Source organism: Pinus tabuliformis, chromosome J (assembly GCF_031772625.1).
Source record: "Pinus tabuliformis cultivar Carrire ecotype Pingquan chromosome J, CPIR1, whole genome shotgun sequence".
In the NCBI taxonomy this organism is placed as follows: domain Eukaryota; kingdom Viridiplantae; phylum Streptophyta; class Pinopsida; order Pinales; family Pinaceae; genus Pinus; species Pinus tabuliformis.
The window spans coordinates 1,555,485,293-1,555,501,379 of record NC_142295.1 but is presented as its reverse complement, the minus strand read 5'-3'; the positions used below and the strand labels follow the sequence as shown (position 1 = coordinate 1,555,501,379).

At 36.1% G+C, this 16,087-nt stretch overlaps 2 protein-coding genes across 2 annotated transcripts; both read right to left on the bottom strand.

Moving 5' to 3' along the window:
- LOC149233431 (E3 ubiquitin-protein ligase RZFP34-like) lies at positions 1–2,594 on the bottom strand. Its single transcript, XM_089376738.1, has 8 exons — positions 2,504–2,594; positions 2,293–2,352; positions 1,986–2,018; positions 1,800–1,877; positions 1,619–1,662; positions 1,455–1,495; positions 1,278–1,360; positions 1–291 (listed from the first exon to the last, which is right to left on the bottom strand). The coding sequence occupies exons 2-8, from the start codon at positions 2,344–2,346 to the stop codon at positions 256–258; spliced, it is 369 nt and encodes a 122-aa protein (XP_089232864.1). The 5' UTR covers positions 2,347–2,352; positions 2,504–2,594; the 3' UTR covers positions 1–255.
- A 1,314-nt stretch (positions 2,595–3,908) lies between these two features.
- On the bottom strand, positions 3,909–6,793 carry LOC149233430 (ASI1-immunoprecipitated protein 3-like). Its single transcript, XM_089376737.1, has 2 exons — positions 6,488–6,793; positions 3,909–6,344 (listed from the first exon to the last, which is right to left on the bottom strand). Exons 1-2 carry the CDS (start codon positions 6,554–6,556, stop codon positions 5,907–5,909), a joined length of 507 nt encoding a protein of 168 aa, XP_089232863.1. The 5' UTR covers positions 6,557–6,793; the 3' UTR covers positions 3,909–5,906.
- Positions 6,794–16,087: the final 9,294 nt, after the last annotated feature.

Below are 16,087 nucleotides of genomic sequence, written 5' to 3'. Positions count from 1 at the left end.
TTTTGTTCTGGTAAGCTTCAGGCATTGGAGTCAAAGAAACCTACATGACAAAAAAAAATATCAGAATCCACTCAAGAAACTTAAAAAATCAATTGCCATTGGACGAAAGAAAATTTCAAATATGAGAAATCAAAATTAGCAAAAACACATATAATAAGCTACTCTTTATACAACCCATTGCAAGTTGACTTCAAGATGTTCATCTTGTCGACAATATCTACCTCTCGGTCAAGTTTCCCCCACAATTTAGACATATCACAGACAAATTTGGAGCACACTGGACAAGCAAATCTGCAAAGGACAAACAAACATGTTAGAATGGCAAGAAATTTGAAATAAAATTAAAGCTGCTACAAGCTGTGACCACAGATTGCTGAAGAAGGTACCATCAATGGGCATATCAGTGCAAGTATATCTAGTATTGTGTAATAGTATAGGTAGACTGGAAACAAGAGGTTGTGAGCCAGGGCACAAAACAGGCCACATATGAAACTTACTGAAGTGTACCTACAGGATAACGCTTTAGGACAGTATTGCGTGTAAAGCCATAGGTGGACAAGAAGGGGATTATTGATCATGTGGAATAAAATCTCAATACAGGGATATGACTATTCCAGAATACAGCGAAGTCAACTGATTTTTGATGGACATGAGCAAAGTCAACTATTTAACTTTTATCATATCAAGCATATCAGGTATTCTACTATAATAAGATATCTTGCCATCACATATATAACAACTACAAGTCAGACATGGTACACAAGGCAGGACACTGAAACCACTGATGTTGTTTGTATCAGAGCAAGAGAAAAATAACATAAATGCACCCAGTATAGCTAGGTAATCCGAAGCTAGCTCTAGAAGTGGGTACGGATATCAACTGATTAGAAACAAAATCTTGTGAGTAAGAATGCTTATCATAGCAGAAATCATTGTAATCTGGTAAGGGTTCTCATTTCTTTATGGGGTAATGTAAAAGAGTAGTTCTTATGCAAGAGTTCAGATATTTCTTAGGTCAATTTATAAAATTTCATAAGACCAACGAGGAGAGTAAAATCTTCAATTGCACCTGAACATGCGTAGAACAGTCAGCATTCTATAGCTTGGTTCAGGGTGGGGTGATCCATAACGCCAGGTTAAGGTTGGGGTGATCCATGTGTGCGTGTCTTTGTGGTACATTGAATCACGAGGGTTCAGATATCTAAATAACTTTAGTCTAAATTATGCTATAAAAAGAAAACTACAATTACTACGCTAAACAGATAAGTGTGACATACCTCAAAACACACAGGGTAGTTGTGGTGCATTGCTTTTTCCACACAAGGGTGGCAATCCTTCAAGCGGATAGAGTGGCAACATCCTAGAAAAAGGTACATGAGCAAATAAATCATTCTCGCACTACAATGAAACAAGGGAAGAAGCGGTGATAATTTGAGAAGTCATAAAGAACATACCACATTTATAACAGTGGAAGAAATTATCGTTGCCGCCAGTTCTGAAAACTAGCACAAGTAGCTAAAGTGAAAGGCAAGAAATACATCTAATACATTTCACAATAGCATGAAATATTACTTTACAAGAGAGCAAGAAACATCAAAGGAAAAAGAGAAAAGCATACCTGCAAATTCCACATCCGTCACAGTGGTATTGCTGTTTTGAGTCCTGGAAACCAAAGTGGCAAGTACAATTAGAACCAAAAGCGTATACATCCAAACCATCTTTTTATAATTTTGTAAGAGTGAAACTCTCTGTTTTCCTAAACCAGAACTATTAAACCTGAAAAGGCATTAAAAACGTACCTCATCATCAAAGAAATTGCATTTTTCACAGAAGTACTTTCCCATACAAACACCAAAAGTAACGCAGGTTTGCTGAACCTACAAAATGACAGTGCATAATCATTTTTAAAATAACTCAAGAAGCATTATAGTGTTTACCTCTAAATTTTCTGCACATTATTAAAATTAAAAAGGCTCAGCTCTTACATCTTGTTCAGTTCTACAATGTGAACAGATAACCTGCATACATACAAGAATAACTATAAATAACAAGAGCAATATACTGCAAACATACGAGAATAACTATAAATAAACAAAAGCAATATAGTAATCCAGCAAGTTAGATAAAATTTGCTAGATAATTGACCATTTATCTTTTGAGAAGAATAAAAGTTAAACTTTTACATCTTTCAAATCTACCTTCAGAAAATTACAAAGAATACATATTGTTCAGAGCATTAAGACAAACATCATAATGAATAACATCTAACTGGAAAACAAGATAGAACCTTACCTTTCGAACTTCATGGCGCGGTACATTATGTCTGTCATGTGGATGGACATCCATTGAATTCTGTTCCGATATGAGATCAGACCATACTATACCCTCACAAATGAAATTAGAAGAGACGTAATTTTATAGTTCTATTTTAACAAGTATATAAAGCAAACACAACCGTTGAACTTGAAATAGCTACGAATGAAGTAAAGAAAAAGAAGCACACTTTGGCCTCATTATGACAATTTCTACAGTCAAAGACTTCATTACAAGACAGAGCCCTTATTTGGCATCTCCGGCGGTAGTGTGAACATCTGCCATCAATTATGCCATCAATTATCAGTATCAAGAAAAGACACATCAGTAAAATCATCCCTGTAAGACACATTTTTCACCACTTTGTAAGATGCATGGAGATACCAATAAGAAAATATCAAAATTATATATAATAAATAAAAGGCATAAATGTTACATTAAACAATAGTGTATTGAACATCTCCATTCTATTTCAAGGAAGAAATACCAAATACAGTATGGGTATGCATGTCAAACAATGTAGACGCTCACTACCTTAAATATTTATGTTAAGGACAACAAATGACCAGGATGAATTCCTTGACAGTTAAAAACAGAAATTTCATAGCCCCACGTTAATGAATGCTATTTTTGCACACTTCAATTCCCTGAGATTCATTGTCTTAGTAGAAAGTAAATTAAGCTGAAGAAAATAGAGAGACACACATAAATACTCTTCTCATGTTAGCAATACAAAGAGGTCACTTTAGCACAACCTCTTTTTCTTGTTCTATTGTTCTATGAGATGAGATAGGTTTGCTTATGGCCAAAGGGATAAATAGAACAAATATGTGGGATACCATAGCCCCGCATAATATGTAAGTCTGTTCCAAAGGAAGGCCTATCGGCCTAAATATTATAATATGTTATTAATAGAAAAACCATTTCTTTATGCGTTACATCGACTCTTTATTTCTACATCACACAGAGACACGTCACTTTCAGTTGCTAATTTATATCCCATCAGAACACCGACTGTAACAGAATATTAGTAACCTCTGGGTTGTAAAGAAAAGCACTGTGCACACTAATTACTGACAGCAAACCAAAATATTCCATCCAAATACTCCATTACAAGGAACTAATTGTTGCACAAATGGCGTGAGCAGGCTTTGCCTCCTCTGCCATGGAAGTGCATTCATACAGACAATATATTTGGGGATGCTGCACAGAATCCCCATAGCACCATCTAAACACAATCCACTAACATAGTAATTACCCGGTAAAAATCATCTACAGCCTGCGTGTATTGCAAAAAATATATATCATCAGAACTCCTGGGATTATGAACCAGTCAACGTATTAAGCGGTCAACAGTTGTCCGAGGACAATTGCAGTCAGGGCTTCCATTTCTCCATGAGGTGCCACAAACGTAACAGAATTCGTGTTGGCACCTGCATTGACCATCACCAACACAGATTACTTACGAACCCAAAAACCCTGATTGCACAGTAACCGATTATTCGGTTTGTAGCGTTTTCTTTAATAAACAAGATGCCCAGGTTCAATTCTCAGCCCTAAGTCTTTATAAAGAGAAGCCCTCTCATTTGTTGAGCATGGTTGGATTTGGAAGGACATCCCCTTCAAGCCTAGTCAAAAATCTGTCAGGAGGAAGAAGTAAGGTTCACCGTTTCTATGTCGTTCACCGTTTCCCATCTCATAGGGCTGAATTTGGTCGCTGGAACTGTGTCTGTAAAATCTGTTGTAAGGGACTATATTTAAGGGTAGTTATGCTCCAGAAAAAGGGAAAAGGTTGAGGTGAAATCTTCCTTCTTCTTGATGTTTTGTTATTGATCAATTCATAAGTTTTTTCTGCTGCCATTTCTATGTTTGAGATTTCTGCACTTTAAAGCAGTCCACATGGTTGATTATAGCATATTTGTAACAACATGGTCACGCCTCATTTCATTTACATTTTGGACCCTCTTCAATCTAGACTTTGACTTCATTTTGGCCAAATAGAATGGCACTTGTCTTGGTCCACCGTCCCATTTAATCAAAAGTTTATTTTACACTTTACTTAGGGATTCCCCCTTTTTGCTGGAGGAGGGCCAGCCTGGAGAGAAAGAAGGTGGTCTTGTGGTGACATTAGACAAACCCCCCGAGTTCCCCTCAGGCTGCAATTGTGTCTCAGGGCTTTATCACTTTGAGTGCAGGTTTGGGAGGTAACATTGCACATCCAGCACAAAATATAATATTTATAAGGTTAATAATAGGTTTATAAATATCAAATCCTGCCGCTATATAAACAACAGCTGATTCAACAAACCAAGTTGACTTAAGATTATGCTGATGCCATACGGAAAACAGAAGTATGAGAATCGCATATCGAAAACAGAAGTATGGGAGACACGACCTGAAAATAGAAGTAAACTTATTATTCTGAGCCAACATACAGTGGTAACACCTGGGTCAACACGTTCGTGTTTGGGTTAGAATTCAAGGGCAATAAAATTTAAAAACAGTTTACTATGTTCAGCAAAGATAAGTCAAAATTAGGTATAACTTCAAATATTCAAACAAAACTGGGTATAAATAACTCTTTTCACTTCAAAATTTGAGCCAAAAATATGCCAATTTAAATGTTGACACAAAAAAAACAGGATTATATTTTTCATTATAAAAAATAAAGACTAATCTCATCTTTTAACAAATCTTACCTCCAAATAAATAAATAATCTACCAAGCCACTTAAATTTGCCATTAAATTAGTCACTGCCTGAGATTGGACACTAAATTAGTCACTGCTTGAGATTGGACAGAATCCAATTTAGTTCCAAAGAACCTTGCGAAATGTGGTGCCTAAGGGTCACAATAATGGCCTTAATGTTCGAAGAGCTCACACAGACCAAAGAAAAATGGGGCAATCAAGAAGGATCAGATGTTAGAAGAGTTAAATTTAATTTGCCCTTGTCTGAACATGCTATGACTTGGGTCCTTTTTAGGTTACTCAAGATAACTGGAAGGGAAATCAGTATTTTTGGCCTGAAATCCAGAAAAATAATTTTTGGTTGATAGAGTTGCTGGTACCAGATGTTAATATTGCACAATTTGATTGAGCTAGAAGTATTATAGGGTGCTGAATCCATTTTTCATTACAAATAACAATTTCATCAATTTTGATAAAGATAGGGCTGAAATCTAATGACGGAAACCAGAAAAAAGGTTAGAAACATGTATCGTAATTTTCTTTTCATTTAATTTATATATTGAAGTTAAAGTCGACTGATAACTATAATAGAGTATTCAATAGAAGTGCCTTACGCAGTAAAACATCAAAGAAGTAGAACAAGCCATAAATCATTAAAGCTCGAGCCAGACAAAAGAAATAGAAAGATTGGAGGAGATTAAAATAGATTTTATCTTTAAAATCATAATAGTTATGAACCAAAAATTTAAATGAGAAAAAAACTTGTACAGAGGCCTCTTGGCCAAACAAATTATTGTGAAACCCATATATGTGTTGACTTGTTTATCTGAATAGAATCTTACACAAACTCTCAGACAGAGACTCTAAGAAACCCTACAGCCCAAAAACCTAATGAAACCAGTAATCATAATAAAAAAATCCCATTATGATATTCAATAATAATGCAAGCAAAGCAGTGCGGTAATCTTACATTAGTGTAATCTCGGTCGGTGAGCCACCACAAGCATTTACTGGTAACATCGTAGACCCTTCTATACACAAACGGGGAAACCCCCGAGGGAAGTTGAACACCCTTGCTGAGAAACGCGACTTTACAGGGATGAAGCAACGATGCCCCCGATATCTCATCCTGGTGGAACGAATAAAATACCTCGTTGGGCGGCAGGGGGTCAATTGAGGCGCCTTTGCCTAATTTCACGTCAGCAGGCCTGTAAAGCCAATTCACTCCCAGCTTTACGTCGCCCTCCTCGTCTACGACTTGGTGCCGTATTATTCCAATGAATGGCGGTGCATTGCCGGCCCTAAATAGCGCGCAGTCCCCATTGCTAATCTTGCGACCATCCTGCAAACAAATAACAAAAATAGGCAAAAAGACACAAAAAGAAAAGTTTCAAACCTAACGCTTAATCAAAACCGGTGCCAAATTAAGATAAATTTCGCCAAAAACGTAAAATGAACGGGCAGAGGAGGGGAGATTCAGCTAACCTTTGAGACGAGGAAGCTGTGAGTGGAAGACAACATGTGCCACCGCTGGTGACTTAGGTGCCCATGCATAAGAATCTCATTCCTCCTCCCTTTTCCATCGCACAACACAGTTCGCTCAGAAGATCTCCACTTCCATTCCAAATAAAAAACCCATTCAGCTTTTGCAGAGGTCCGGATTCGACCTCGCGACCTGTCAGTGACTGGCTTTGTATACAGAGTCACGGGCAAAAAGAGACACGGAAACCCATCCTTGGCTTTTTCACGGAGTGCCTCGATCTGATCTGTAACCGCACTTGCCCTTATTCTGCGACCTTTTGCCCTGATTCTGCGACCTTATTCTGTGATGGCTAGGTCGTGGCTTGCCCACTCCGCCAGGTGTCAGCATGAGAATCAAACTTGAACAAATACTAAACAAATTTCACAATCCGCCAGGTGTCAGCGTGAGAATCAAAAGGACGACGAAAGTCCCTTTCAAAGGAAGGCCTATCGGCCTAATTATATTTTTTATTAATAATATAAAATTATATATAGCATAGTTTAAATAACTTAAAAATTAGTTTGAAAACAATTTTGGTAAAATTGTCATAAAATCTAATTTTTTTGAAAATTTAAGTTATAGTGATCAAATTTCAGAGTTTTGGGTGCCTCAAAATTCTTAATAATGTTGATCAATTTCCACCATAAAAAACGATTTAAACCATAAACATTCTAATTTTTTTTTTATAAAGTAAACCACGTAACTTTTTATTAAAAGTAAACATATAATTAATATGATTGATAAAGAATCAATTTTAAAAATGTAAATAAAAGTAAAAGATGATAATTAAGAATAAATATCTAATTAAAATGATTAATGAGAAGTATATATATATATATATATATATATATATGAGATGAGATGAGAATTAGGAATAAATATCTAATTAAAATGATTGATAAGAAGTATAATGAAAAAATAGATATAAGAATACATTTTTTAAAATAGATATAAGAATATGTTATTAATTTTTGTTTTAAAGTATATATTTGATTAAAATGATGATTATTTAATTTAAATGATTTAAATTTTTTTAATAAATAAAGTAAAATTATGAATATTTAATCATAAATGATTTTCTATTTTTTATTTTTATTTTTATTTTAAATATATTTTTAAAATAATATGTTGTTATGTTTTTTGGAATTATTATTATCCCTACATGATATATTGCAATGGATTTGTGTTGACTTTTAAATTAGTTGTTGGTTCACCAAAATTAAAGAGGCAATTTCTAAAGTGAACATTATAAAATAAAAACTATTTTTTTTTGAATTATATTTATTTGTATTTTGATTGGTCAATGAGCTTTGAGTCTTATTTCACAATGATGTTTCCGCTGCCATTTGCAGTAACAGTAATGCAATGTATCATGGTACGATATTGTGCTGGTAGACCTCTATTTCCCTTCAAATCTCATGTGTAGGTGAGTTAAACCGCATAATTCCAAAGCATATATAGTTCCCAAAGTAGGTTAGGGTTAGTTTACTCATTCCTATTTGCAGTGGACTTACAGTTCATTGTTCCAACTGCCGACTAACCGACGACCCAAGTGCATTTGCAAAGGTGTCGAATTAATACAATGTATGATGAGAGTTAATATAATGTCCATGTCATTGGATTTGACGAACTTAAAAAGAAAAAAAAATATCAAATTTTGTGAATTTTAAAGCAAATGAAATAAAGTTGTATGTAGCTTTAACCTAAGTTACTCCCATACATCAAACCATAATTAATATTAAATGAATAAAAGACATGAATGTCTCTTCCATCATCACGCGAAGGCAAGTAGGTCCAAATGGAGCAATCAAGAGGTCAGGTCCGACTTTGACGTCAGAGGTCGAACCCCTCCTCCTTTTGTGTTTAAAAATAAGTTAATTATCTTATTGGCATAATAATTAATAAATTTTTCCCATGTTACAGTGATTTAGTCGCCCAGGTGTAAGTGGCAGTGTTTAGGTGAAGTACCAGTTGGAGTCGAGGCTATCCATCAGGGTGGCCACTTTCGTTGTTTTTGGGCCCGACCCTCAACTTAGTTAGGGTCGGTGTGCTTCGTTTGTCCATCGACCTCGTTGACCTAAGCACATTCCCAACTATATATATATATATATATATATATATATATATATATATATATATATATATATATATATATATATATATATATATATATATATATATATATATATATACATACATACATACATACATACATACATACATACATACACACATATATATATATATATATATCACAATTTATATTACAATTAATTATTTCTTCTATTTGTATTCATTTTTATAAATAAATTAAATATCTTATTTGCATAACAAATAAAAAAAAAATGTTAAACAGAAGTATTACTAAGAGGGGGGGTGAATCTGTATTACGAAAATATAAAAATTATTCTTGCAAATAAAACTTCTTCAGAAATTCACTTTAGAAGGATATAACAAGATCATGCACATGAAAAACACAAACAATTATCACATGTAGACACTTGGATTTTAGGTGGAAAAACCCCCCTCTAGGGAAAAAAACCACTGAACTTTTTTATGCTTCTTCTTATTATCTATTGCTTCAAAATATTCTCATTTGTATTACATTATCTAGCCACCACTAGCAATGAGCACCCACCCCTTGACTGAAATGAGAAATGTTGGCCACAACCAACTTGGAGCACCCACTCCTACAATAGACAATCAATATGCACTTAGCTTGAAGCCCCCACTCCAAGTACAAACAATTCTACAATAAGATAATGAAATTCAGAACTGAAAACATTGTTGCATAAACAAAACTATCATCAAATGAGCACACTCATGCAACCACAATTTCACACTCCAAATGAGAGAACAATTCTCTCCACACACACTCTCTAAACTGATCTTCAATCTTTGCTCACAATTCAGAAACATTGTTGAAGAATGAACTCTGAAGCTCACTGCAATTTTGAAGCTCTCAACTCACTACTACAATCACTGGTTTGTGCACTTTCTCTACATGCACACTCACTCACTCACACTGCTAGAAAACCAACCAAATGAGTAACCTTTCTCCACATATTTGCAATATTTGAGATCAATTAATTCTTCAGGTAATGGAGCACACCCAAAACCTATTCATATGCTTCAGATTTCATTGAGCTAGACTTTTTGACCAAATCTAGCCACTCATTCCATTAGCTTTTTGTTAATTTCAACTTTGATCAGCTTCGAGAGGCTCCATGACTTGTATAAGCCTTTTTATGGAAAATTTTGACAACAGATTTTGCCAAAATCAAATTAATTCCAAATGAGCATGCAAAATCCAATGATATTTTCATGTTTTTCTTTGGTCACACAGGCAAAACTTCTCAGATCTGACCGGTCGCTCGCACAACACAACAAGCCAACGACTAAAAAGTTGCAGTCGCTTCCATAACCCATCATCCGAGTGACTAAGGCGGAGCATAGGCTAAAACAAGGAATCTGTCCCTCAGACTTGCAACAGAGCTTTAGGGGATCATGTCAACCTGCAAATTAGCCTTCCAGCCCATCATGACATCAAAAAAATACTTGCATGACTCAACAAGAATGAACACACATCATCAACTAGACCTCTATCACACATGTAGCTCAGCTTCAGATGAGGCCTTATTTCCTCATGACATCTCTTCTACAGACCTTCTGAGACTATGCCAACAATTTGCATCAGTATGACAACCCTCAACAAGTATACAACAGACTCAAGATGATACATAGGGACTCATGAGTACATAACTTCAACATGTGACATCAATGACAACATAAACATGCCAACAAACTTCCCCTTTTCCAATGATTTCAATCTGTAACTTCTAAAAATCAATATTACTTTTACATACAACAATATGAAGCTGAGCACATACGCAACTCACTCTCTCCCCATTTGACATCAATGGAAAGTGGTTTTATATCGAAATAGAAAATAAATAACAATAATGTGATACATGGCCAAGAATTAAGTACTCCTCCTAAAGAGATGCAACCAATACTCCCCCTGAGATGTTGAACATTCTCCCCCTGAATATATTTGAGACCACACCATCTTGAAGAAGCAATATACATGAAGAAGCAATCCATCTTGAAATGAAGCAAGAAGAAGCAAGCAAACAATTCATAATTCCTTGAAAAAGAATGCAAACAACCAATCACCGCCCATTCTCCAAATTTTGCAGTTGAAAATTCTCTTGGTGGAAACCATATGAAAACAACTAACTCCATGAAAAACTCCTCAATGCCTTTGAAAAGGCACAACACCCATCTTCTCTCTAAGATATTCAAATTTCTCCCTTGGAAGTGGCTTGGTGAAGATATCTACAATTTGTTCATTTGAAGCAATATATTCCAACTTCACAACTTTGTTGACCACTTGTTCTATTAGAAAGTGATATTTGATTGGCATGTGCTTGGTCTTGGAATGAAGAATCAGATTTTGGGAGATTGTTATTGTACTTGCGTTGTCTACCATGATGGGCAGAGGCTCTTCATACTCAAAATGCATGTCTTGAAGAGTTTGTTTCATCCATAAAATGTGTGTGAAACAAGTGGATGATGCTATATATTTAGCTTCAGAAATGGACAAAGAGATATAAATTTGTTTCTTTCTTGCCCAAGAGACCAAACAATCTCCCAAAAAGTGAGTTGCTCCTGAAGTAATTTTCTTGTCATCGATATTACCGACCCAATCAACATCAGTAAAAGTAATCAAATTTAAATGTTTACCTTTGGGATACCATAATCCATAGTCAAGAGTGCGTTGAAGATACTTGAAGATCCTCTTTACAACATTAAGATGAGTCTTCTTAGGATTAGCTTGAAATCTTGAGACTATCCCTACAACTTGCATAATATCAAATCTAGAGGCAATTAGATACAATAAGATGCTAATCATGGAATGATACATGGATTGATTTACTTCTATTGATTCATCATCTTTGCCCAATTTACAACCAGTTACCATAGGAGTGCACATTGGGTTGCAATCCTCCATGCAAAATTGTTTTAATTTCTCTCTAAGATACTTTGATTGATAAATGAAAATGCCTTTATCATCTTGAATAAATTGCAAACCAAGAAAGAAAGTAAGCTCATCCAACATTGACATCTCAAATTCTTTTTGCATTTCTTGTGCAAAATTTTGGACTATCTTCTCCAAATAGCTCCCAAAAATAGTATCATCTACATTCACACAATTATTATAAAATAATTATCTTCAAATTTGATATATAAATGCTTGTCCATGGATCCCTTTTTGAAGCCTTGTTGTTATAGACGTTTGTCTAGCTTTGCATACCATTCTCTTCGAGCTTGTTTCAAGCCACAAAGAGTCTTTTTCAACCTGAACACTAGATTCTCATCATCACCCAATAAGAAACCTTCAAGTTTCTCTACATAAACTTCCTCTTCTAAATCACCATTCAAGAAAGCCGATTTTACATCCATTTGATAAACTTTTATTTTCTTGTAGCATGAAAAGTCCAAAAACATTCTTATAACATCTAATCTAGCTACATGTGCAAACGTTTCATCAAAATCAATACCTTCTACCTGAGTATATCATTTGCACACAAGTCTTGCTTTGTTCCTTACTACTTTTCCTTCTTCATATAGCTTGTTCTTGAACACCCACTTGGTTCCAATGATGTTTTTGTCCTTTGGCCTTGGCACAAGCTCCCATGTATTTTTCTTCTCAATATGATCTAATTCTTCATTCATTGCTTTGACCCAAAGTTGATCTTCTCTAGCCTCATTGAAGCTTTTGGGCTCTATTTGAGACAATAGTGCAAAATGTGCTTGATTGAAGCTATCCAACAGCTTCCTCCTTGTTCGCACTCTAGGCTCTTTGCTTCCAAGAATTTGACTTTTCGGGTGCTTCTTTTGGATGTGGCTTGGCAGAGCCTTCTTTGTAGTGGAGGTCTTTCTCTCTTCGTCCTCTTCAGAAATTTCTTAGTCATCATATTCTATGAAATTGTGATCAACTGCAACATCTTTGGAATCATTAGATTTTGGAAAATATTCATCAAGAACTATATCAATACCTTCAATTACCTTTTTGTTTCTCTTGTTGTAGCATTTGTGTCCCTTGCTTTTGAAGGAATAGCTAAGTAATATGCCATCATCAGCTCTTGGTTCAAATTTTCTAAGCTTTTCTTCAGTCCTCTTGATGTAGCACTTGCTCCCAAATATTTTGAAGTGGTCAAATTTTTTTGGTCTTCCTCTCCACAACTCATATGGATTTTTGTCACTATTAGGCTTAAGAAGAACTCTATTTGCCAAATATACAGTTGTTTAAGTTGTTTCTCCCCAAAAATTATTTGATACACCAACTTCATCTAACATAGCTCGTGCCATATCTTGAACCAACCTTTTTTCCCTCTCCACTACACCATTTGGTTGTGGTGTTCTAGCTATGCAGTATTGCCTCTTGATCCCATGCTCCTCACAAAAATCATCAAATTCTTTAGACATGAACTCATGTTATCACCTAAAAAATGATCACCTAGCCATTTCTAACTAGGTGGATCGAAATACACCATGTAGGATTAATTTTACCATAGTAAAATCACTTTCACCATAGGAAATAATTTAGTAAACCATTTTTATTAAATTATTTCTGTTTAAAATTTAAAAAACCCCATGAGAATACTTGAATAAATTATTAGTTACTTAATTTTCTTTAGAAATAATTATTAAATAGTTATTTGATAATTATTTCTTAACACATTTGAATAAGTCACCTTGGAATAATTAAATAAATCACTATTTATTTATTATTCCTTATTCTTACTTTTGGAATAATTGTTAAACCATTATTTAATAATTATTTCAAATTCACACTTTTCTTAATCCTCGCAAAGTGATTAATAAATCATTTTATTTGTTAATTACTTCAACCATTTTCTAAATAAAGATATTTGACCACTTTGAATATCTTTTCCCTCTCCAAAAAAATATAATAAAGTATTCCTAACAGTTAGATCTTGATTTGGTTAATAATATTTTATTATTTTTCAATTTCTAATTTAGCCCAATACTTTGCTATAAATAAGAGGGTTTTCCATTCATTCTTCACCATGATCATTATCATCGTCACCATTATCGCCTAATAACATTTGAGCTCCCACTTGAGTTCCATCCTTCTTTTGGGTTTTTCTACATTTTGAGAGAGAAGAACAAAATCGCTAAAGCATAAGGACATCAAAGGACCCATCTCATGGAGGGGGAATTACAGACCCATGTTGTAAATATTCTTCACCAGGTGTTTCAATAAAATTAATCTTGCATGCAATGCTTGTGATGTCTTAACTAGGTTATCTTGACTTTGACTAAGTCTTGCCGACGACAACTATACAACTTCGAAACATAAGCCAACTCCTACCTTGATCTAGCACCAACTGTCGGTCTTCCCTGTGGGAATTGTGCAATACTTTTCCACTAGAGACTGAGCAAGCCCTTTGATCCGAATTGGATCCTTAAACTCTCTTAAAAGCTACCCGAACTCTGTAAAAACTCATACCGAAGTTTAAAGTCTTGTGGATGTCGAAGCCTATCAGAAATAACCTCTGAACAACGACAATTTGTGGTCAGCACAGAGCCACGAGGACCCTCGGTCAAAGCTCACTGACCGAGGCCCATGGAGACCGCGCAGTGGTGCAAACTAGCAATTGGGAAATCCAGATCAGGAAACGGAGGCTATTTCATGCTTTGCTGGGAAAAACCCCTTGAGAAGGAAAATCCCCAAGCACACGGTCACAAGGAAAACCTGAAAACCGTGGGAAAAGCGCTGAAACGACAAGCGGGTCCCGCGCTCCAAAACCGACGGAATATCGGAGGTGTTTTGGGTGGTAAGCGGGTTTGTCAGAGAACCTAGTGATGCCATACAGTGAATGACACATGTCTGGCAGATGAGAGAGAAAACCGCTCTCATCGCGGGCTAACAGTCGAGCAAGTCAACCACGCGATAAGAGTGATAACCGTGGGATCTAGAGGCCCCAGATCTAACGGCGAAGATTGCACCCGATGGGAGACTAGATTTGACAGAGAAATAAGCCACGACGCATAGAGGTTGAAGTCTGATTTGACCGCTGACCTGGTGGATGAATCATTTCACAAGATAACTGAAATAACAAATCGTCGAGGAAGAGCTGGAGCTCAGTTCGTGAAGGGACAAGTGGCCACCTCCCTGTGAAACGTTACATAGTGGCGATGGCGTAGAAGTAGGGAATTCCAAGCAGACAGAGGTAGGCGAACCGAAGAGCCGGAAGAGGAAACGAACAGTCAAGAGGCGGATTGGATTTAAGCCACGAACAGACAGAGAGTAAAAGGGGAGAAAGAGAGAACAACCTAGGAAGCAGTAAGCAGACCTGGAAGCAGAGAAACCAGAGTTGAGTTCACTGTAATAGGCAGAGCCACCAGAGGTTGGAGGCAAAGCCGCAGAGCCAGAGGGCTCCAATAGACTTCTAAGAGCCACGAGGCTGCAGTGAAGTTACAACACAGCAGGAGATCGAATGATCAAGCTGTGGCTGGTTGTCTGAGGTGTGTCAAAGACAGGAGAAGGAGTTCCAGAGACAAAGGCAAAATTCTGAGGGAGTCAGAGAAGCCAGAAGCTCGAGAAGCTCAGAGCACTGATAGAAGGAGTCCAGTCCAGAGAAGCCTAGACCTGTCTGTAGAACAAGGACAGCCAAGGGTAAGATGGCATTCTAAGCCCATTGGTTCAGCTATAAACCAATGGAGTTAAGTGTAGCACTTGTAAAAGAATTGAAGCCATAATCCCACAGAGCCTAATCGAGTTGATTAGAGCTCAAGGAGACGTAGCCCAAGATATCAGGGTGAACTCCATATTATATTGTTGTCTTATGTGTTTGTTTTTACTGCTGCTTTAACTACTGTTATATGCATTTATATATCAACTTAAGTACCTCCCCATATCAGCACAAACAACAGATTTTAAAGTAAATAATCAGCTGGAAACAAATACAAGAACACGCCCATATTTTCAAGCATTTCTTAATTCCGCATTGGTTAATCATTAAGACTTGGGAAAATTTAAAGCTTTGGAAGTGGGAGAGGTTCTTGTAAGTTAGGCAAGAAGCCTAAGAGCCCCATTTTCAGATCATGTGGTATCAGAGCTTAAGGTTGATTAACCCCACCTTCAAAGAAGGTTGTAACATAATGCTTGATTGACAGGGCAAAGATTGCTTATCTGGAGGGTGTTTTGACAGTCAAAGATTGATTGCCTCATTGATTGTATGCTTGGTTGCAGACTGACTATTGCTTGAGTTTCCAGAGGTGAAGGGAAATCTATTGATAGCTCAGTCCAGGAAGGACGAGAAGGAAGAAGGGTTGAAGGCATTGTTCTATCCCAAAGGACCTCAAGGCAATCCTTGAAGCACAAGAGGTTTGTTGCAAAAGGTTGTTGAATAAGCTCTTTATTAATCTTGTTTGAAGTTCTTTTATTCATTGGTATAATGACAACTTCTACAAGTGAGTCCTCAAAATATTCTTTCTTCACAAGTTCCTTTGATGGAGACATGAAGCAA

Excerpts from the sequence above, each read along its gene's own strand:
- LOC149233431 (XM_089376738.1), bottom strand. The coding sequence starts at position 2,346 with ATGGATGTCCATCCACATGACAGACATAATGTACCGCGCCATGAAGTT. Across the intron at positions 2,019-2,292 it reads CGCGCCATGAAGTTCGAAAG|GTTATCTGTTCACATTGTAG; the intron begins GTAAGGTTCTAT and ends GTATGTATGCAG. Across the intron at positions 1,496-1,618 it reads GACGGATGTGGAATTTGCAG|AACTGGCGGCAACGATAATT; the intron begins GTATGCTTTTCT and ends GCTAGTTTTCAG.
- LOC149233430 (XM_089376737.1), bottom strand. The coding sequence starts at position 6,556 with ATGCATGGGCACCTAAGTCACCAGCGGTGGCACATGTTGTCTTCCACT. Across the intron at positions 6,345-6,487 it reads ACAGCTTCCTCGTCTCAAAG|GATGGTCGCAAGATTAGCAA; the intron begins GTTAGCTGAATC and ends ATTTGTTTGCAG.